Raw genomic sequence first — 22473 nt, 5'->3', positions numbered from 1 at the left:
TACACAATTCTTAAGTTTTTTGGGACAACTTAAATGTTTTATGTTCATTCAACTAAAATTTGTAAAAACGATTATGTTAACTTAATCTATATGTGTTTGGACAACATGTAGGAATAGTGTGGAACCCAGCATTCTTTTTTTTTTTTACAGTTTACATGCCTTCGTAAAAATGCCCTGTTCAAGCACTCCCCTTCCAAATTTACTTCAGTCAATGAGAAGATCGTCAAAATTAGGGCGGCACGATTTGGGAAAAATATCACAAATTAAAACAAAATTGTTCAAAATTAAATAACAGTAACATCTTTACCTTACTGAATTAAGTTACATGAATTTAACTTTAAAATAAAATTAAAAAGTCAAATGTACTGATAAATAAAACAAATACACATTTTTTAAATTTTATATTACTACTCTTGGCTTTTATCGCCATGCATTCATCATACTTTTTCTCTGTGTTGCTTCAGGTGCTGATATAAATTTGTTGTGTTGCCACGTGATGTAGCAATTTTAGTTTGGAAAATTTTGCACATTACCTCTTTCTGCTCAGCGTATGATATCTTGAAGCCTGTTTCACACTGCAAGCGTCAGCAGCGCGTGAGCAGAGCTTGAGCAGAGGATGAGCAGTGCGTGTTTTTTCGGCGTCCGTCTTAACAGATTAGAACTGTCATACCGCACCCAGCAGCACGTCAGAGCGAGGAGTGAGCGTCGCTGAAGCAGCAGTGCCGCGATAGTTTTGGCGCTGGGTCTATTTTTTTCTGCGCTACTCATGCTCAGTTAAAGTGACAATGCATTGATAATGACCAAAACACATTAAATGACAGATAAAAGTAGCTATTTTACCCAATAAATACGTTAATCATATTAACTGACTTGTATATAGTCAATCAAATAAACTTAAACGATTAAAAACTACAACAAACATTTATTTAGGCCCGAACTACAAAACCAAATGTAAAACAATTTTAGTATCAGTTTTGCTTAATTTGCACGCTAGTGTTGCAGGAGAGGGGAAATAGAATATTTACGGGAGTTGTAGTCCATTGCGAAGTATATTGTGGGTAGTGTAGCTTGACACGCATGCTGGATGAGATGAGAGCGCTGTGTGCTGTGTAGCTGAAGTAGAGGAAGAAAGTTTTATTCGGCTGTTTTATGTTCACTCAAGTTATTCCACCGGGTGCTGTTTGAACTGTGAACCTGACAACACGAAAATAAGTAAAAGAAGGGCATTTATTAATTACTTTTGTCCGTCTCATCCTTTGCACGAGCTGTTCCTCTGCCGCTGGACATTACTGAAACGGAGAAAGTAACACTAGTTTGATCATGTATATCATTATAACTATATTGTATAAATTTTATTATAACTAGGCCTAAAACATGCTGACAATCTAAAACCAAATGACATGATGTCACAGGCGATTGTCTTCTGAGTGCACCAGACATGAATGACGCTCCTGATAGAGCTTGAGAAGCATACAGTACTGTATGATCTATATACTTTCTAAAATAAAGACTTGCAGGTTAAAGAAGCAGCATAGGAGGAGGTTGCCCCGGGCCTTAATGCAGATAAAAAGTTTTTTTTTAAAGGTGTATTTGTATATATATAGAGAGATATGTAACTAGATAGAATAGACAGAGATAAGTTGATCTCTGCAGCAGCTGCTGAAGAGCTGCGTGCTGCAGACACAGCTGGTGTGAAAGGTAAACGCCTGCGTGCTGCTTCTGCTCTCCATACATGCTGCGCACGCGCTGCTCACGCACTACTTTCGATTGCGTTATAAAACTGGCGTTAATGAATGCCTTGTTACGTCCACAAATGCATTTGTTTATTTAATATAATCACAAGATTTGCTGTAATGTAATGGCATAGGCTGACATCGCGATTGCCATATGATTAATCGTGCAGCAATAGTCGAAATGTAGCTCAAAATTATTAAGTGTTGTTGCTGCTGCCCCAAAGTGTCTTAAATATACTTAAATGTTACCTTGTGATAGGAAAACCAGATATGCTGGTTACAAAGTGAATCAATTATTTTTTTGAGCAAATTCAGCCTCAAATTGATATGATAGTAAGGTTTGTAATATTTACATCACACACTTGAGGTATTTGTTCAATCACAACACACTGGATAGATAGTCAATCAGCATGCACATCGCTTTTGTAAACATGGGTATGTTTCAATAAGGTGAAATGGAGTTGAGCAACAATAATGCACAGTAATTAAAGTGTAAATTACAATACAGTACAATACAAATCAGTTATTTCAGTATTTTATTTTCAATTCTATGAGTTTTGCAGTATTTTTAATCAAATGTATGCTGCTTTTGTATTTGTGCAAACAAAAAAAAAACACACCATCCGATCAACAAGTACTGATAATGAGAGCAAAATTATAATCACAAGTGCTTGTAATGGAATTTTAATTTATCATTCCAAACTGACGCTTTCATGCATTGCAGATGGAGAGTAAAAAACTTTTTAATTAATGTATTCACAGATTCATTTGCACATTTCAATTCACATTTCTCTTGTAATATATTTGAAGCAGACCATAAGGATATAGAATTGCGGTTCCTTAATTGCTGCACAGATGAATGTTGTTTAACTACAAAATTTTTAAATTAAAAATATAGTATTTGATATAGTTTGTTTCTAAACTCCTGCATCCAATTATAGATATATTTGTTTGGTGTGTGTTAGGGGTATTAGGTATATAAAATGTTTTGCACAAAGTAAGATGGAAACCAATAAGAACAAGTTGCATTGAAATGTTTATTGTTTTAAATGGAAGGTAATATGAAACAAACTCTGGAATTGTTCGTGTGGATGTCTTTACTGCTGTGGATTAAGGCTTGCAGGCTTCCAGAACCTTTGCAGCATATGAATGTGTTTAAGAAGCTTTAGCTTTGAAACGTGATTCAGAATGGTGGAGAAAACTAGCTCCAAACTTACTAACAACAAGAGGCTCTTTGTACTGTTTGGTTTGTTCTGAATTATCTTAGAGCTTTTCTGAAAGGACGTCTGTTAGTCTTTGTCAGATGTCTTCTTGACATCAAGCAGGATACCTGCATTCTGTATTAAACAGAGAAAAATAAAAAAGCAGTTAATCTCCAGCAGTTTTATAATATGGTTATGTGACCTTCCTGCTGGGCTTTTAGATCTACTCTCTCATACAGTGACGGAGATGCGCTGGGAGCCCTCGAGTCAGCAATGATACTTGATAGACCAATAGCATCCACTACAGGAATCAGGACGGAAAAGCGTTCTGCTTGGTTTTCAGCAGAGACCTCCAATTCAAACGGCTGTTTAAGCATGCTTAAACACGTAAAAGACCCCTTGATCTCCATCTCCAACTGTTTTATTACAGATGCACACTCTCTTCCCAGTACTCTGTTCTGCAAACATCAGCGGTTCAATACTGAATAAATCCTCCTTCAAACTTTGGTGGAAATTAGCTAGTGAATGGTAAAAATTAAAAGCAAAAGCAGGTTTTTCTTAGTAAAATCTATTAGATTATTTGATTCTCCTTTTGTGAGGAAAATATAATCAGTGCTTGCTGAAGTTGCTGCCAAAAAGTTACACCTAATTGTTTTTGTTGTTTTAAAGCGCATACATTTTGCTAAGTTTATGTCTGACATCCGCACTAGTTCAGCATCATTGATCTATGCTAAAGACAATGTTTTCGTTTGGAAATGCTGGTGATTTGTTTCAGAGTAGATGGACTGAAATGGACTACTTTTGAAAACAGAGGTGTGGCTAACATTTTCATTCTAAAACGCACTTCAACAAAAACCCACTGGTGTAAAATGAGGGTGTAGTCACAATTACTGATCAGTATAAGTGAGATACATGTCCTGTAGCAGATCTCGGCTAGTGTGCGCTAAACAAACATCTTTACATTTTTTTTTTTCTAAGCGGTTCAAGATTTTTGAGCTGATAAAAATACCATCACATGTACTTTCAACAGCAGTTTAGCCTAGTACACAGCGTTTTAGATGTTCAGTAAGTTCTGCTGCAAAATATCAAAGACATTTTTACATTCTTTCTTAAATATGACAGTGTGAACAAGCAAAATTAAAGTCTTTTTTCCCCCAAGTGATTTTCTGGTTTAGGTGTTCATTTCAAATAATAAAAAAGCCTTTTTTAAATCTATAAGATAAATGTCCAAATGCATCTTTTGTAAATCCGCTAGATGTAAATCATAGATTTGTTTAAAGTTGCACAGTTACACATCCTCTAATGGTTGTTATACCTCATATATTGTTATTAATGTCAGTTTTAGAAATTGTAACCCATTCATTAATTTTTTTTAGCCTCCTAAATTTGAATCAAAATATGACAACATAAAAGCATATTTTTATCCAAAAATAAACATTTTGTCACTAGTTACTTACTTTTTACTTTTTTCAAACCGGTTTGAGTTGCTTTCTGCTTTTTATTCGTAATGGAAGATATTATGAAAAATGTTGGTAAAAAAGCAACAATTGACTTCCATAGTATTTTTTGTTCTTGCTATGGATGTCAATGGTTGTTTATTTCAAACATTCTTCAAAATATTTCATTTTGTTTTCAACTGAAAATAGAAATTCATAAAAGTTTTAACAACTTGACTGTCAGTAAATTGTGAGTACATTTTCATTTATGTGTGAACTGTCCTATTATTCGTTTGGTGGAAGGCGAGGCGTGGGCGAGTAGGCTACTGGATGGGAGGAAAAAAACTGAAAAAAAAAAACTAAATCTGCAAAATTTTTTAACACGAGAGCGCAGTTATGGATGTTAATCTCTAAAACTGGATATGCAAGCTCTTGAATAGGCTTTTTCAAATGAACTGCAAGTCCTCTCATGATCTCATCATTGCGCGTGTGCTTAGACTGTATACAATCGCGATCTCTTAGAGGTAGAAATTATTTATCTTTGCTCCTTGACTAAACTTAGTCAAAAACTATCAAGTATTTAGAATTAGATTGATGCATGACCTGTGACAATACTAACAGACTTATTTGGCTGTATTGTGAAGTGAAACTTAGCCTACTAAAACTTTTAGCAAAGGTGGAACTTTTTTTCTCTTTACAACAAAAGAATTATGCTAGAAATGTTTCTGGATTAGGTATTTATGTGATTTATACATATTTTTAATTGTACAGGCATTACAGGTCTAAGCAATCTGTTACATTGATCTAAATGAACAATATTAAAGCACTGCATTGCGAAATGTAGTGTTGTCAGAAATGATGTAATTTGTTTTACTATTTACTACTGACAGTGTTCTTGTCTTTTTTTGTAAAATTATTTCAGTTTAAGATCAAGCATAAAATAAAGTATGGTTTAGACAAAAATTAGCAATTAAGAAAAATTGTGTAAAATATGTAACTAAACCCCCCCCAACCCCCCCCCCCCCCCCCCCAAAAAAAAAAAATCATCATATACTTTAATTAAACATTTCAAAGCTTGAAAGTATTGTTTAAAAATGAACAAAAAGTGTCTCTATGGCCTTAAAAGGATGTGGTAGTTTTGCCAGTGCTATTGAAAATGATTCATTGTCATGTACGAAAAAATGAACCATACTTTGTTAGTGCAAATTCTTATATGTAGCCTTGTGATTTAAGCAATTAAACCATTTAAATCATTTTATACTCAAAAAGGGCCATAATGAAAATCAGATTTTTTTGACTAGTAGTAGTTTTAGTAGTAGTAGTTTTTTAAAAGAAAATTTTGTAAAATATAAGTATTATTTATTAAAACTTGTAATATTTTAGCAGTGTAATTGTATTATAACTTGAGTACAAATATTTTGTTCTCTTTCCATCTGTGAGAGAACATCAACAAATAAAATAAAAAATAATAATTTAACAAGCACATTTACTGCAGGAGAGGTTTATTATATTGTTAATATTTGATTAATTATTATTATTATTATTATTATTATTATTATTATTATTATTATTATTAATAATAGATAGATAGATATTTCCTATGCAGTATTTTTAGGAATTGCTGAGTTGACATTTCAGGTGTTCAACACATTGCGTGTCAGTCTTGGTTTATTATATTCTTAATTATTAATATATTATTAATTAATGATTCTATTTTATTAATGTTTATTTTTGTATAAATCAATATATAATTCCTATGCAATGTTTTTATGGGATGCTGAGAATATATTTCAGGTGTTGAATATGTTGCGTCACGTGTCAGTTTCAAAGATAAAAGTAGGTGCTGGAAAAAGTGCGTAAAAATGCTTGATTTTTATTAGGCTGTGTCTGTATGAACCCTGTATGAAATCAGTGTTACATTTTCAATCGTGAGGTGATGGTAAATTAAGTGATGGTCAATTGTCTCTCTTGGTTATCAGGTCGTGTGATGTATGTTGCTGAACTGTATTCAAATGTTATAAATATAAAAACACCACATTTTGCAATTTTTTCCAACTGCAATGAACCAGCTTTGGGAGGGCCCAGCTTGCAAAAGGTTGAGAACCCCTGCTTTAGATAATCCCTAACATGCAAATATATCATCATATTCATTTATTCATTTTCCTTCGGCTTAAACTCTTTATTCATTAGGGGTCACCACAGCAGAATGAACCACCAACTTATCCAGCATATGTTTTGCACAGCGGATGCCCTTTCAGCTGCAACCCAGTACTGGGAAACATCCATACACCCTCATTCACACATATACTACGGACAATTTAATTTATTTAATTCACCTAAAGCGCATGTCTTTAGACTGTGGGAGAAACCGGAGCACACAGAAGAAAACCATGCGAACATGGGGAGAACATGCAAACACTCAGAAATGCCAATTAACCCTGCTGGGACTCGAACCAACGACGTTCTTGCTGTAAGGTGACAAAGCTAACCACTGAGCCACTGTGTCCCACTGCATATCATAATATGCATGATACACTTTTAAATAAATTTTTACTTTGGCTTTAGATAGTATATCTATCATAAACATTAAATAAATTAATTCCATAGTATTCCCGATAAGTAATACGATAACTAGCTTTCTTTATGTTTATGCAGCCCCTCCTATTGGCTAAGGCTTATATGCAGTGGCTTTGTTTTGGCGTATGTCTGTTTGTTAAGAGTGTCACCATTAGCATTGTCTGTCTGTGTGGACGGATGGTTATGTGGTGGGCTGATGAGCTTGATGGAGAGAGTTGGATTTGTCTTGCTAATGAGAGCCATTGTGAGTGTAGAGACGGGTCTCAGTAGTGGTGAAGGATGGGAAGCAGACACCACTAAATGTGCTATGAAGGACATGCTGCTGTCGTACCTGCCCTTGAGTGTTCACAAAGAAAGACATCCAGTGATGATTCTGTTGGAAAACAAAGCAGCCTATGGATATTTGATTTCAGGGATGCGTGATATTAGAACTTACTCTGTGGGTATTTTTTCTATTTATGTCTTGAATAGCTATAAAAAGAAACAAAGTATATTTCTATAGATATCGTCAATCATTTTGATGTGAATGGGCTTATTTAGTTGACGAGTGAATCGGAATTGGAAACCAAAATTATTTTCAAAAGTACTTTTATGATTTAATGGTTGATTTGAGAACCTCTTTAAAGCTACACTGTAAAAAATCTTATGTGCTATTTACTAAAAAATAGTGGTAACTATTGCATGTATTATTTTTAAGTAAATTTCAAGACTTGAGTTTTTTTTAGCAAAAACCACTTGAAAAAATCATGTGAAAATTACAAAAAAATTTTTTGAGTGTTAGATGTGCTTTTATAATGTAAGCAAATCCACCACCATTTACTCATATTTATTTATTTATTTATTTTTTCAGCAAAAAACACTTAAATGAATCATGGGAAAATTACTAGTTTTTTTGAGTGATATATGATGATTTTAATATTATTAGTGAAATGTGCTTTTATGAAATATGCAAATAAATCACCATTTACTCAAATTTATTAATAAAAAAATACTCATTCATAAAATGTAAAATATATAATGTATAATGAAATACACAATGGGGCGAAGCAGTGGCGCAGTAGGTAGTGCTGTCGCCTCACAGCAAGAAAGTCGCTGGGTTGCTGGTTCGATCCTCGGCTCAGTTGGCGGTTCTGTAGAGTTTGCATGTTCTCCCTGTGTTCATGTGGGTTTTCTCCGGGTGCTCCGGTTTCCCCCACAGTCCAAAGACATGCGCAACAGGTGAATTGGGTAGGCTAAATTGTCCATAGTGTATGAGTGTGTGAGAAAGTGTGTGTAGATGTTTCCCAGAGATGGGTTGCGGCTGGAAGGGCATCCGCTGCGTAAAAAACATGCTGGATGGGTTGGCGGTTCATTCTGCTGTGGCGACCCCGGATTAATAAAGGGGCTAAGCCGACAAGAAAATGAATGAATAAATGAAAGAAATACACAATGCGTTTTTGCCAAATATCATTTTATTAGATGTTCTACTGATAAAAAATGGCACAAGATGTTAAACAAATCTATATAAAATTTACAGCAATGTTAATCTCTGATAAAAATTCCTTTATCCATGTCATGGAAAAAATGTTCTGTCAAATTTCTTTGTAGGAATAGTCACATTTTAGACATAATGTGACAGAATTTGTGTTTTGCACAACATATAATACCAGTATAAAAGCTGTCAATGCAGTGAAATGTCCCCAAAAGTGTGTAGCAGTGAATTTGTGTCAGAAACTTAATATACATTTCTTTGTAGGTGATTTTAATTTGTGGAATACTTGTATCAATTCAGTTCAGCAATTCTAGATTTTCCAAGCTAGGCATGAATCGCTCATCCTCCAAGACAATGCCGAAGTCCTCATGGTTGGTCATCCCTCTGGCAGACATCAATTCTCTGTGCAGTGCCACATTGTAAAATTAACATTACGTTTAGAGACACATTGCACTCCTGCATGAGCTCTTCCTCTTATTCACACAGATAGACCAACAACAGAGGACGACTTTTCTCGTCTCATCCATAATTTAATGTGAGGTCTGTTGCAAATAAATGTTCAAATTAATAATATTGCCTAAAAATAATAATAATAATAATAATACCCAAATAACATTATTAAAAATACCTGATGTATGACACCCATTCTCTCTATCAAAATCTGCCTGAATAAACTGCTCCTCTTTAGTGGGAAAATACTGCGAACATTTTCTTCATTAATCTGAAAAATGAAGCAAACAAATATAAGTATTTATGTACAGTATTATATATAAACAAAGTTCATTACATTACATAATCAATACTGTAAAAGTAATCTTATAAAATTGAAAAGGACTAGCTGTGCATAAACCCCATTAACTAGCTAGCTAACTTAGCTTAGCTTAGACTTACCACTTAACAAGCTCACTGTTGTTCGTCTACACTGCTTAACGGTTGCCTGATCATGTTAAATATTACAATGCAAATAATTTGTTCAATTTCTTTATATAATTCAGATTGAACATTGAAGCAAATCAATTTCAAATAGGAATGGATGGTTAAAAAAACTTGTGTATTCCTAAACACATCATATGGCAAAAACTAAGCTCCTGAACAAGCTTGAAAGGCATGTGTTTTTTCTGAAGGAGCTTATTTAACACAAAAAAATGATAAACTGTTAATGCTTACCTCTTAACATGCTCGCTGTTGATCTGCTCCTTCAAAATGTCATCTGGTCACTGCCGTTGTTGAGATTCAAATGCAAACATCTCAGTCAAATCCGCATAATTGAGTGAATTCTCCTAAAATAAACGTGAAGCCATCTTTCCTCAATATTATTAGCATAATTGGTTTATCAAATTAAGCTTAATCATTGCACTAGTTAGTTTACTTAAAACAATAAGTTAAATTTAAATCTTATTTATATAAGCGAAATCTTCTCAAATTTTATAATAAATCCACAATATCAATTTTTTTTAAGAAAATATGAATATTATAACAATAAATATTATTTTTAATTACCACATACATTTTTAAATAAAAATTACAAGCCTCAAAATTCATTTTTACAGTGTACAGTGAAGTATAAAAATAAAGACATTTGTGCACTAGACTTTTTAAAAGTATTTGAATTGAATAAAGTTAGTTTTCTGGTGTTAATGAAGGGTCTATATCAAGCACTGGACTGCACTGTATGTTCCAGAACTCTACCCTGGATGGCCTCAGCCCTATTTAAACCATGATCCACGTCAAGGAATTAACTCTTGAATGAAATGTGAGGTTCCTGATGTTTGAATATCTTCTCCTCTCAGTGTTTCTTCTCTCAAACACCGTAATCTGTTGTTATACACGACAGATACCAACGGTTGTGAAAAGTTACTTTTGAAAGTAATCTATAGCAATATTGAATTACTCCCCAAAAAAGTAACTAGTTTTGTTACTTAGTTACTTTTCATAGTAAGTAATGCGTTACGTTACTTTTGAGTTATTTTTAAATGACTTTTTCTTACTTTTTCTTTTTTACATTGAGGAGCTCTGCAATTAACCACAAGGTATAACCTACTCCTTTATCTACCTTTCAAAAAAAAAAGTATAATTTCTGATGTTAGCTTAATCGCAAGCAATCACTGCCTTTTTTTAAACAGATTTTTTAAATTAAGGAAACTTCTTTTAAAGAAAAAAAGGAGTTCAACTAAAAAAAATCATTGCCAATTACTTACTCTCTTATCCGTCAAAACAATGTATGCTTTCATTTATTTTCAGTAAAGAATATTCGCCGTCTGAGCTCCAGGCAGTCAGTGGGTGCTCAGCGGGATGAGAGCAGTGCACATTAGACAGTTCATCAAGGATCTACCGCTGGATCTCATCTTATTATAGTTGTTAAATTTGATATTTAATTCATGTTGTCCTTATCTAATGACTCTTTGGTCTTTTGAATCTATTACTTGTTCTCAGGTAACGTGTTTTGTCAAAGTGGAAAGATAAGTTAATATATTAATTTATGTAACCACGTACACTGATTCTGCATATTGACTGATTGTTTGCCTTTATTTATTATATTGCATGAACCTTTTGTACGTTATACTTTTATAATGGCCTTTATTGATTATTAAAACTGATATTCAGCAAAAGATATTTCGGTATTTTTCGGATTTTTTTAAGAAAATGAAAGGATGCAAGGGATGTCCCGATCCAATATTAATATCGGAAATAGGTCCGATATCAGTCCAAAAACTATATCATACTGCATTAAAAATCTTCGATATAAGCAGTCTGATTTGCTCTAAACTCTGTTACAGCTATTCTGTCCAGCAGCGTGCAAAGCCCATGTGGTTACAACACTACTTGCTAGCAAAGTCCCTTTAATATTTAATGTGCTCTTCACACTTAGTTATGGTGTATTACAATAGAAATCTATTGTGACGGGAGCATACGCTGACGCGATCAACAACGGCTAATCTCTAACGTTACTGTTTTATTTACTTCACGTCAAGAGATTTTTAAGTTACATTGTTTTGTATACGCTGCTAACTCAAGGCACCGAATGGCGACGAACCGCACATCATGCGAGCCTCGTTTAAAATGTTTACGTTACATGTCGGTCATGGCATATCGTGGTTTTTCCAGTGTGATACCCAATTCAACACCAGCGCTTCCCACACATAAGACTTTACCTCGGCGGCCCGGTTCTGTGTGCGTGAGAAACTCCACAAACTCAGATGCTCTGCTGCTTCAGACTTCAGAGACGCACTGGACATCTGACTTTGGTAGTAGCGTTGAGATAAGTGCAAGGACACGCAAAGAAAAGCTTTTTACTAAATGGACTAACCCAGCTCATCATTTAAGGTGACAATACATACTCTTTTTCCCGTACATGTCCTCTATTTTAGACTTAAAAATGCATTCAGACAGGATTTCTAAATCGCCTAACATGTCCCGGATTCTGCTTTCGTTTTCTATAGCTGTCATGTTAAGGTGTTACATGCTAAACATTTTTGTTGTTTTAATTGTCTGTTAAATAAGAATAAGAAATCATTCTGTTGCTGAGGGCCATTACAGTTTAAAAGAAAAAATGGTATTACTTTCGGGCAGAAGGAAAATTTAATTAGAGGTATTCCCATGTTTAACTCTTCTTTAAAAAGCCCAGAAAGATAAAGTGCTCTGATAAACATTGTCAGCTTTGCACATGAGTTAGCAGTTCTGTCTTTATTTACATTGTCGTACTTTTCCCATGTGGGAAGTAGGGTGGAATCTGAGCAATCTATTATGCAAATAAAATGAATTTTGATAAATAAAATTATTTTTAAAAGTCAGATTATTGCATGTGCTCTGAAGAAAAGGTGTGTTTTAATCCTGGTACTGCAAGTATATTTATGTTAAAGATAATATCTGAATATATATTATTATGAAATTAATAATGTTTTGTTTGGGAACATTGATACAGCCATAATTTTCTTATGATACAAACACAGATTAAATAGATCTGATCATGTAAATGTTTGCACTAACCATACTGCACATTTTTATTAACTTAACAATAATTTATAACAATAACTCCTTATTTCTGCTGCCCAGTGTGAAAGATATTTTTCAGCTCGAAACTGGATCTAATATTCATCAAAAAGCTGTGCGTGAAATTGAAACTTTAGACACTTTAGCAGTTGGTCAGTTAACAATTTAGTTTTCTTATGTTTCTGCTCCCAGCTGTTTTTAGAATAGTTTATATAATTATATTTTATAATAATTAATAAATTGCTTTTTTTTTCCATACTTACTGTAGCTGACTTTTGTTCTTAGTTTGATCTAGCCATTCATACATTCCACTCAATGAAATAGGAAAATGTATTAATGATTTGTGCAGGTATCGGATTTGAATCGGTATTGGTTCGTACTGAAGGTTGCAATATTGGTATCGTATCGGAAGTTAAAATGTTGTATCGGGACATCCCTAACAGTTGGTATAGGCTCCGTTTTATTTTAAAAATTCATTTAGTGAAGATAACTGGCACATAAATATGTAGCTACACGACACCTCAACATACCAGACACTAAATAAGTTAATATCAAAATGAAAATAGGCAGTTTCTTATATCTTTTTTTTTTTTGTTAAAATAAAAGGTGATCTGAATGAGATTATAAAGTACACTGTTCCCTAGGAAATATTTACCCGACGTGTATTTCGATATCAAACTTGCGAAGTCTGAACTTAGGTAAAGGGTGCAAGACTGAATTTTGTGCACTTAATATTGAGGAATAAGCTTCAATCAGATGTGATAGCTGAATGTCTGAAGCCACACCTCTGTTTTCAGATATCTCTGTTTTCCCCCATCCACACTGACACGGAGAAGCAGTGTTTTAAAACCAAACGGCCTCTTCTACGCTCCGTAAACTTCGAAGTAGTGGATGAAAGGCGTAACTGTGGGAAAAGTTATGCGTTTTTAAACTAAAACATATTAGTGTAAATAGGGCCTTAAATTGCCATCTGAAGTCAAACAAGGAATTGTCTTTGGAAGTTTCTCTGCAAAAGCTTCATCCCCCAGTTTTGTAGTTGAAGAGATGCTGATTCAAATAAAGTTTCACTGAATGCTTAAATAGAACAGCGCAAACATTTTTCAAAGTATCTCTTCTGTGTTTCACTGATTAAAAGACTGGTTCCAAACTGGTTTGGAGTGACACAGAGGTTTTAAAATGATGACTAATTTTGGTGCGACTGATCCCTAAAACTTTGTGTAAGAGCTGTTTTTTGTCAGTTCCCATGTGCAGAGGAAGATGTTTATTTGTGTCTTAGGTGTTTTGAACGGTCTGAAAGAGGAAGTGGATCCCCCTCCCTGTGCCCTCCACTCTATTCTCCAGAGTGGGAGAGGGAATGATTCAGAGCAGCACTTTATGTGATTATTTATTTATTGATGTGCTGTATGGTTTCCATGGCACTGGGTATAATAGTGGGCAGAGAAACATTCACTCTCCTAGGCACTCAACCCTCTTTTACTTGAGCTGATGATTTATTTATAAATATTCTGTGCGCTTTCCATGGCTGTCCATTAAAGCCAGTGGCAGGAAGCTTTTTGATTGGAGTTTTTTTTTTTTTTTTCCTCCTCTGTGTGTCTTTTTAGACTTCAGTTTGGAACTGGATATCGCTTATCCTCTCCATCCTTGTTTGATTTATTGCATGAGCTGATAACAGTCTTCAGTGATTGTTTGAGAACCCTAGAGTACCCAGTCTAGTTGTTCTTGTGCGGTTTTGTCTTGAAGATGAGGGTCATGGTTCTCGCGGGCACTTGAGTAGACACCTAAGAGGCCCTTAACTCTGTCCTGAAGGGCCTCTTAATTCCTTCAAGAGAAATGGCGCAGGCATAGAGATGACAGTGTATTAAAAGAAGCTGGAAACATAAAGATATCCAGTTCTTTGACCACTTTTAAAATTATAAATATTACAATTTAACTTAAAAATGTATGGTTTAATTGCCTGATAGGTGTCAGTTGTATGCTAGTGTATTAAGAAGTGCCTGTTTTCTTTTCTTTTTTTTCTTTAAAAAAAGGTTATACTTTGGAAACATCTGGCAAAATGCACACATTAATAATGATGCACCCAAAATCTTTTAACAACAATATTTGGCCAAAACAAAAAATAAATTACATACATTTATCATTTTTAAGGGTTAAAATCCTTGAACAAACAAGGGTAAGGCTTCTCCAATTAAGCATGTAGACTTTGTCAGCATATTTCTGTGAAGTGAGCGCATACATAACTGAACTGAAAAGAATACAGTTGTAATGCTGATGTTTTTAGGTTATATTTTAAATCGTCATGCAATTTGAATAGTTCTAAACTTGAACAGTTTTAGAAAAAAATTTATTAAAAAATTGGATAAAACTAGTTTAATTAAATTTAACAGTCAGTTAGCATGTGTTGTTTGCAAAAAAACAGAATTTTTTCTGCTTTGACTTATCTAAACTTATCTGATTGGCTACTGTGCTAAAAAGAATTGCAGATATGTGTGATTTGGTTATTAATTTCTTTGTTAAAGTAAGTTTTTGACTCTTCTCAAACATAAAAATACCATAATATGTTTGCAGATATTTAGGAAACATGCCAAGTGAACATTCTTGTTTATCAGAAAAACAATGCTGAAGTCAGATATTCTGCTTTGAAAATATATATTCTGTGCCGGATCGCTGTTTTTGTTTTGGTTCTTTTAACACACCCAATGCCAGTTTAGCCAATTATATTTCCATGACCGAAATGGGACCTCCGGTGGACGGTAGCAGACTCTGAAATCAGATGCAGATTCAGTTCCACATGAGGTAGTTATTAATTAGCAAATAATATAAATATTACCACCAGTGTAAACATTTGGTGAGCAGATTGCATTGTAACCCTGTGTCCTTACAACACGCTACATGATGAGATTTGCAGTGATAAGCAATTTGGCTGTTTGCATTAGACGAAACGCCACAGAAACTTAAATACAGCCATTCAGAAGCACAGAATATGCACTCACTAACGAAATGGTAGAGTTTATAAACAAATTAATACATATTAACATTACTTTAACATTAATTAATGTACATACTGAATGTGTTGGTTTGCATTATTTCAGAGTTCTAAAGTTCAATTTCAGACGGTTTATTTTATTTTTATGATCTGAGGTGAACTATCTGCTGCTGCATTCAGTAGTGTGGCAATAAATGTCATGTTAAATGGCATTTAAACTCGCATTGTTCGCATTTAACACTCAAAGCACATGTTTATCCTGTTGTTCAGCTGCAAGAATAGGAAGCGATTTATAAAATGTCAATTTGAGGTGTTGGGTAGAACAAAAACTCCTTTTAATATGAAAAATATTCCTTCTGTCGTGTGCCGTTGCTTTTATTTAGAACCCGAATTAAATCAGCCTTTAAGCAGGTCGCACACCAGAAGCGCCGCTCGGCGCCGCGACACGGCGCGTACATGACAGTTTAAAGTATCACACACCAGACGCGCACATTCGAATGATATTTAACATGAAACTAATCAGATGGCGCTCTGTGGCGCGGCTGAAAAATGAACTGCGTCCTGAGCCGTCGCCGGGCGCCGCCGACAGCCGCCGACTTGCGGCGCCGGTGTGTGTATCCTGATAGAAACCTATGTTTAGAATTCTAAAATACATGGCAGTACGTGGCACTGCGCGGCGCGCCGCCGAGCGGCGCTTCTGGTGTGTGACCTGCTTTAGGCTCGATAGTCAGAATCTGGCAACCTGCACTTGCGCTTTTTTTTGATCTAGGAATGTAATACCTAGTTCAACCACTGGGTGTCAAACTTGCATACCGCATTTTTAATGTTCACTTTAGTTATGACAGCTGTAATAGTTCAGTTTAGCAGGGTTTTTGGCACTCTTATCCAGAGATGTATAAAGTACTAGAGACCCATACTTAAGTAAAAGTACAAGAACTCTATCAAAAATAACTTAAGTAGAAGTAGAAGTGCTCTTTAAGCACCATACTTAAGTGGAAGTACTAAAGTATTCAACATTTTTAGTACTTAAGTATTGCAAGTAGTTTATTTCAAAATTTACTACTCAAGTACTGAAATTAAAAGTTTTGTGTAATGTAGTTATTAAAGAAAGTCAAAGTCAAAAGACATCATATTGTTTTGTTTATTTTAAATATCTTTTTTGGGGCACTTGATTAAGCAGAATGAAAATAAACATGTCTTATGATACTGTTTTTCTTTGTAAATAGTTTCTATGGTACAAGAACTCACAACGTCAGGCCCTTTTACCAGAAAATCCCTTCACTGATGAGAATATTCAGCATGTTCAATCGCATACATTCTCTCTCTCTCTCTCTCTCTCTCTCTCTCTCTCTCTCTCTCTCTCTCTCTCTCTCTCTCTCTCTCTCTCTCTCTCTCTCTCACACACACACACACACACACACACACACACACACACACACACACAGTTCTCTCTCTATCTCTCTCTCACTCACACACACACACACACACACACACACACACACACACACACATTTTTGTGAATTGTGGGGACATTACATAGGTTACAATTGTTTTTATACTCTACAAACTGTACTTTCGATGGCTCTAACCCCAAATCCAACCTCTAAATCCAACCCTTACAGGAAATTATGTGTATTTTTACTTTCTAAAAGTAAAAAAAAAACATTTAGTGTGATTGAATTTTACAAATAATGTCCACATAATTCACCATTTCCTCATAACATCTGTGTAATACCGATGTTATTATACATATACATGGGCACACACACACACACAAACCCATATAAATACACTCTTTTACACTCTTATACACTCTCTCTTACACACACATAGACGCACACACAGGTACAATCACACAGTTTCTCTCTTACACACATTATTCACTCTCACTCGCACACAAACACACACTCACACTTTGGGAGATTTGAAGTTTGATTGGTTAATATCACAATAAACAGGAGTTCTTTCTTCTGGAAGCACTCGTGAAACTAAACTAAACAAGCAAACTAAATCCTGTTGCACTAATTCACTTGATTTTGATTTTGTTGTAAAAAAAAAAACAGGAAAGTGTGTATATTACTGTGTTAAATGAAAATCTGAAATATTTTATGGCTTATGGCTATGATTTAGTTAAAAAAAAATTTTTGATTGTTTTTAATTAAATTTGTCTTACACTTCATATTTTCTGTAGTATAATTATTAATTCTGGTACTTTTACCATAAACCAACATCTTAACCATTTGGTAGAGGCTGATATTTTAGAAATTATGGGATGTGTTGAGAAAAAAATGCATTGATTGTTTTAACTAGCGACATTAGGAGAAATGCAATCAAAAAAAATTCTATTGCTTTTGTCTTGATGTGACAGTTAAAGGGTTTTTTGTAATACATTTTTGTTCTTTAATACAGCAGTCAGATATATGAACCGTACCTATAATTTGACCTGCTCAAAGAAAACACTTTCTGAAGGTATCAAACAAAACTCATGCAGAGAAGACTGCATGAGCATTTACAGCTAATAAACTAATGTCTATATTATCCCGCCTGCTTTTTGAGCGCTGGTCTTATGATTGGTTACTTTTCACCTGCTCAACAGAAAGGGCTTTAGAAATGAAGCGCTGTACAGCCATGGCGGGAAGAATACGCGGTTATCACAGGTAATAGACACAGTGGAGAAAACTTGCACATCAGACACGCTCGTGTCTGGATGGATCCACAGCTTTAACAGCCAAGAAGAGAGGACAAGTTACCTTACAAACAGGCCAGCGGGTCAAATGTCCAAAGTGAGAAAGAGAGAGGCAGAGGCGAAGTTTTACAACATTTCTCCCTAATAGTGAAATAGCGGCTTGTGTGCTGTGCCGCCTCACCCTCGCGCCTCCGTCCTCCGCCATAGTATTGCGACATCGCGCATAGGAGATAAATGACGTCATCAGGTAATAACCGGTTATGATCTATTACTGAAATGATATCGATCACGATGCAGCACATAAAAAAATCTATCGGAGTAAAAGTATTAAACTCATGGAAAATATGTTCTTAAGTAAAAGTGGAAGTACGAGAAAAAAACAATACTCCAGTAAAGTACAGATACTGCCTTTTTGTACTTAAGTACAGTAGTGAAGTAGTTCTACTTCGTTACTATACATCTCCGCTCTTATCTTGAATTTGTTGAACGGTTCTGTTTATTTTAGTTGTATTTCCACTACAAGCCCCCATTAGTTTCTGATTCTCGCAGATAATCTTAACATGCAAGTGGCAGCATGCTTTGGACTTTATAATACTTTGTTGTCGTTTAATTTGCACATATGATGTAATTCATTTAATTGATATTTTTACAGATGCATTAGGCCATTGACTGCTAATATTTGATTAGTATTAGTGATTAGAACTGTATTTGATCACTTTTAAATAACTGGAATATCAACTATAGCATTTAAGGACTGATATAACAAATCAGCAGTTGTGAAATGAAATAAAAAATATAAAAATATATATATTTTTATATAAATATATTATATATGTTTATATATAGAAATAAATACATTGCCTAAGCGTAATAATGTTTAAAATTGTTGCTATAACAAAATATCTTATTAAGTTAATTTTTAAAAAAATCTTATGTCAACCTCAATAAACACTGATGCTTGCTGACAACTAGGCTATATTATTTAAGGGCATTTATTATGGCATTGATAAGATCAAATGTATATTTTATTTTAAATCTAAATGTACTGCTTCAAAACCATTACGCTATATGCTTCAGCATCAAAGCACAAACTGGTTTATTAAATAAAATAAAATCTAGCCTAAATAAAATGAAAATTCACAGTTTTAGGAAAAATTATATTTAACTTTTTTCATTTTTAATGACAAAATCATCCATTGAGCGAGTCAGTTTCAATTTAATTAGTTTAGTTAGTAAAGTATGTATTCGCCGAACTGAACTTTCCTGATTAACTCGAAAAAAGGAACTTGGTTGGAAGGCTGAGAGAACTCAGAAACTTGTTCTGAGAATGAAGATGTCTGCATATTTGTGCCAGTCTGTCAAATAAAATGAATTAAAACACTTAATTATTTTAGAGAAAGTAGTTAAAGTTTGCTTAAGCAAGAATTGAGCTTGATTGATTCATTTTTAATGAACTTTGATTACATGACCGATGAATTAATGGTAGCACCCACAGATATAACTGAGAAATTATGTGCTCCTTTTGTCCAGTGTCACCCATGTGATGGAACTCGTTGTGAAGATCGGGGAAAAAATTCAACATGCTAAACTTTCTGCGATGGTGTCATGAGGTGTCACAGACATGATATTGGTTGACGTTAACTATGCCACAATACACGAGAAGAAACTATTGAATCTTGTGTCATAACGCCCATTTGTCATTCACGAGTCCCTACGACACATTACATCAAGTTAATCGTGCCAGAATTGTGTGATCTGACCAAGGCTTTAATTGCATTTACCTTTTTTATTTGTAAACTCTCACAGCACCATTTATTCACCATTGATCACTATAAAAACCTGTTTTCACCAATCTTCTTTTCTTCCGCAGACCCTCCTGGTTTGATGGGTCCGATAATCGGCATGTCTCCAGATAAGAAAGCCGAATCTCCTGGAGCACAGGGAGCGTGTGGAGCTGGGACTCTCCCTGAAGCAGAGAGTGCTTCCAGTCCAATGGCCACCAGTCTAGATCAAATTGGTCGATCTGTCAGTGTTGTGGCAGGCGAGTCTGAAGACGACGAGCTCACAAACCTGAACTGGCTTCATGAGAACTTGCTACAGAACTTCTCTCTTGGAGGGCCCGAGGCACAACCCATCAACAGCCCACTGTTTGACATTGAGGGTGGCATCGGGTCGCCACATAGCAACACCAATTCATCCGCCTCCTCTGTTTCGACAGGAAGCGAAAGAGATCCTTACAAGTCCAAGCCTCCCTTCTCTTTCTCTTTATTGATATACATGGCCATCGAGCATTCACCTAGCAAATCTCTCCCAGTGAAGGACATCTACGGCTGGATCCTCAAGCATTTTCCATATTTCTCCAGTGCCCCTACTGGCTGGAAGAACTCAGTGCGCCACAACCTGTCTCTTAACAAGTGCTTCCGCAAAGTAGAGAGAAGCATAGGAAAGGTAAGAGCCTTTTCATATGCTGTGTGTGTAATGGTTAATGTTGGCCATGTGATACAAAAAAAACAAAAACAACCGATTACTTAATATTCATTCAAAAGCGAGTGATGTTGTTATTTGATCAGGTGTAGTGATTAGCTTATTCTAAAATGCTGATAAAGAAATAATTGGTCTCATTATGTGATTAAAACCCCCATTTGATTTTGCCGTTTTTGGCGATGTCGACCAATTTGGCATTGTACGACGTCTAATGTGAAACATCGCGATGAATGATGGCATCATCGTCGTAGGTGGCAGTGAATTGACTATTTATGAATAGTTAAATCATAATGAATTTATTATTTGTAGCATGCAGTTTCAACGACCTGACCCGCATGGTCTTTGTTTTACCCTTAACCAAATCATAAATAAATAAAGATAAGTTACTTACAAATTACCACCTGTCAATCACTTTTTCCACGGGACTTTGGCATGAATAGGCAGATTGATCTGTGTCGTTATATTGGCGTTGACAAACTTGGTAAAAAAGGTGCACAACCAACAGGAACCAACCAACAGAATCTAAGTGTTCGCTAAAATTACTAGGTACATGCGTGAAAGCGAAAGATTGAAGCAGTGTACTGACGCTGTGACACATTACCTGGTAGATTCAAAAGACAGAAGAGCCGTTAGATAGAGACAAGATTAATTAAATATCACGTTTAACAGCTGTAGTGCGACGCGATGCAGTGTTACATCCTTGATGAACTGTCCGATGTGCACTGCTCTCTGGAGTTTTGTGCTCAAAAGCACCCGCTGACTGCAAGGAGCTCAGACGTGTACATGACAGAGTGTGTGTGTGTGTGTCTGTCTGTGTGTGGTCACATAATGTGCTTTTTCAGCAGTACGTAATCCGTAATTGTTTTTGTTCTAAAATGCCAACTTAACACCAAGACCTATTAGTGTAAACAGGGCCTAAGTGTGTATTTTTCGTGAGTGGGTTGCTGCTGAGATAGGGGCGGCATGGAGGATCGCGCTGCAGGCTCAGCGTCGTGATGGACATCGGCGATGGACGATTGCAATGTCTATCACCCCAACCCTAGTTGGACTGTTGGTTTTCAAGTTAGTTGGGGTTAAGGCAACAGACGTAATGTAACAAGCTAATTTATGAATACTATGTGTAATATTATTACTGATATCTACTTTAAAATTTTTTACAGTAGTGTTATTAAATGCAAGTATTGTACTGTAATACAAGTAACATGTTGCTGCCCAACTTATAAAAGAGAAAAGTCAGCCAGTCATTAACAAAAAAACAAGTACGTTAATTGAAAGCATACAGTGCTCAGCATAATTGAGTACACCCCCTTTTGAAAATGTATAGTTTTATCCATTTCTCTGAATATGGGTAATATATTTTGGTGCATTTGAACAAAACCGATTTATTAAACATATATTTATTAAAGTAGTATTTTAGTTACCAAACATCTTTGAAAATAGAAAGATAATACATGTAAATTCATGTGAAATACTGCACAAAATTACAAACTTAAAACAATTATATACATATTTTTTGCTTCTTGATTTATTTTTTTTCCCCTTGTTTTATTTTCCTTTTTTTTAAAAATATTTTTCTCTAACATAAATTTGGGCTTAAAATTTTTGAACTGCTATTAGAAGTTATTTTGTTAGATTAGCTCCAGATTTAGATTTAGTGCTGACTAATACAATGTATTTGCACAAATACACAATATTATAAAGCATCTTAAAGAAAATATTAATTTAAAAGAGACATTTGTGCGGGGTGTAATCATCTATTCTGAGCACTGTTTAAAGAGTAGTCGTATTAGACTGTTATGATGTTTATTTTTATTTATCTCCTTATTTTTTTATATATTTTTTTATTATTTATTGCATGAGTAAATATTGGATATTTCATCTTAAGCTAATCTTGCTACTTTTAGCTTAGTC

At 34.8% G+C, this 22473-nt stretch overlaps 1 protein-coding gene across 3 annotated transcripts in view; it reads left to right on the top strand.

Moving 5' to 3' along the window:
• The window catches only part of foxn2b (forkhead box N2b), a 39125-nt gene that overhangs the window by 4042 nt on the left and 12610 nt on the right, over window positions 1-22473 (top strand). For 2 of the 3 annotated variants that reach the window (XM_087275069.1, NM_001017555.2), the window contains 1 exon segment: window positions 19949-20526. In XM_087275069.1, coding sequence (XP_087131195.1) covers window positions 19949-20526 — 578 coding nt within the window. 3 annotated transcript variants of the gene reach the window in all.

Source organism: Danio rerio, chromosome 12 (genome assembly GCF_052040795.2).
Source record: "Danio rerio strain M-AB ecotype USA chromosome 12, GRCz13ab, whole genome shotgun sequence".
NCBI lineage: Eukaryota > Metazoa > Chordata > Actinopteri > Cypriniformes > Danionidae > Danio > Danio rerio.
Note: the sequence above shows the minus strand (reverse complement) of the source record. Positions and strands in the feature narration are given on the sequence as shown.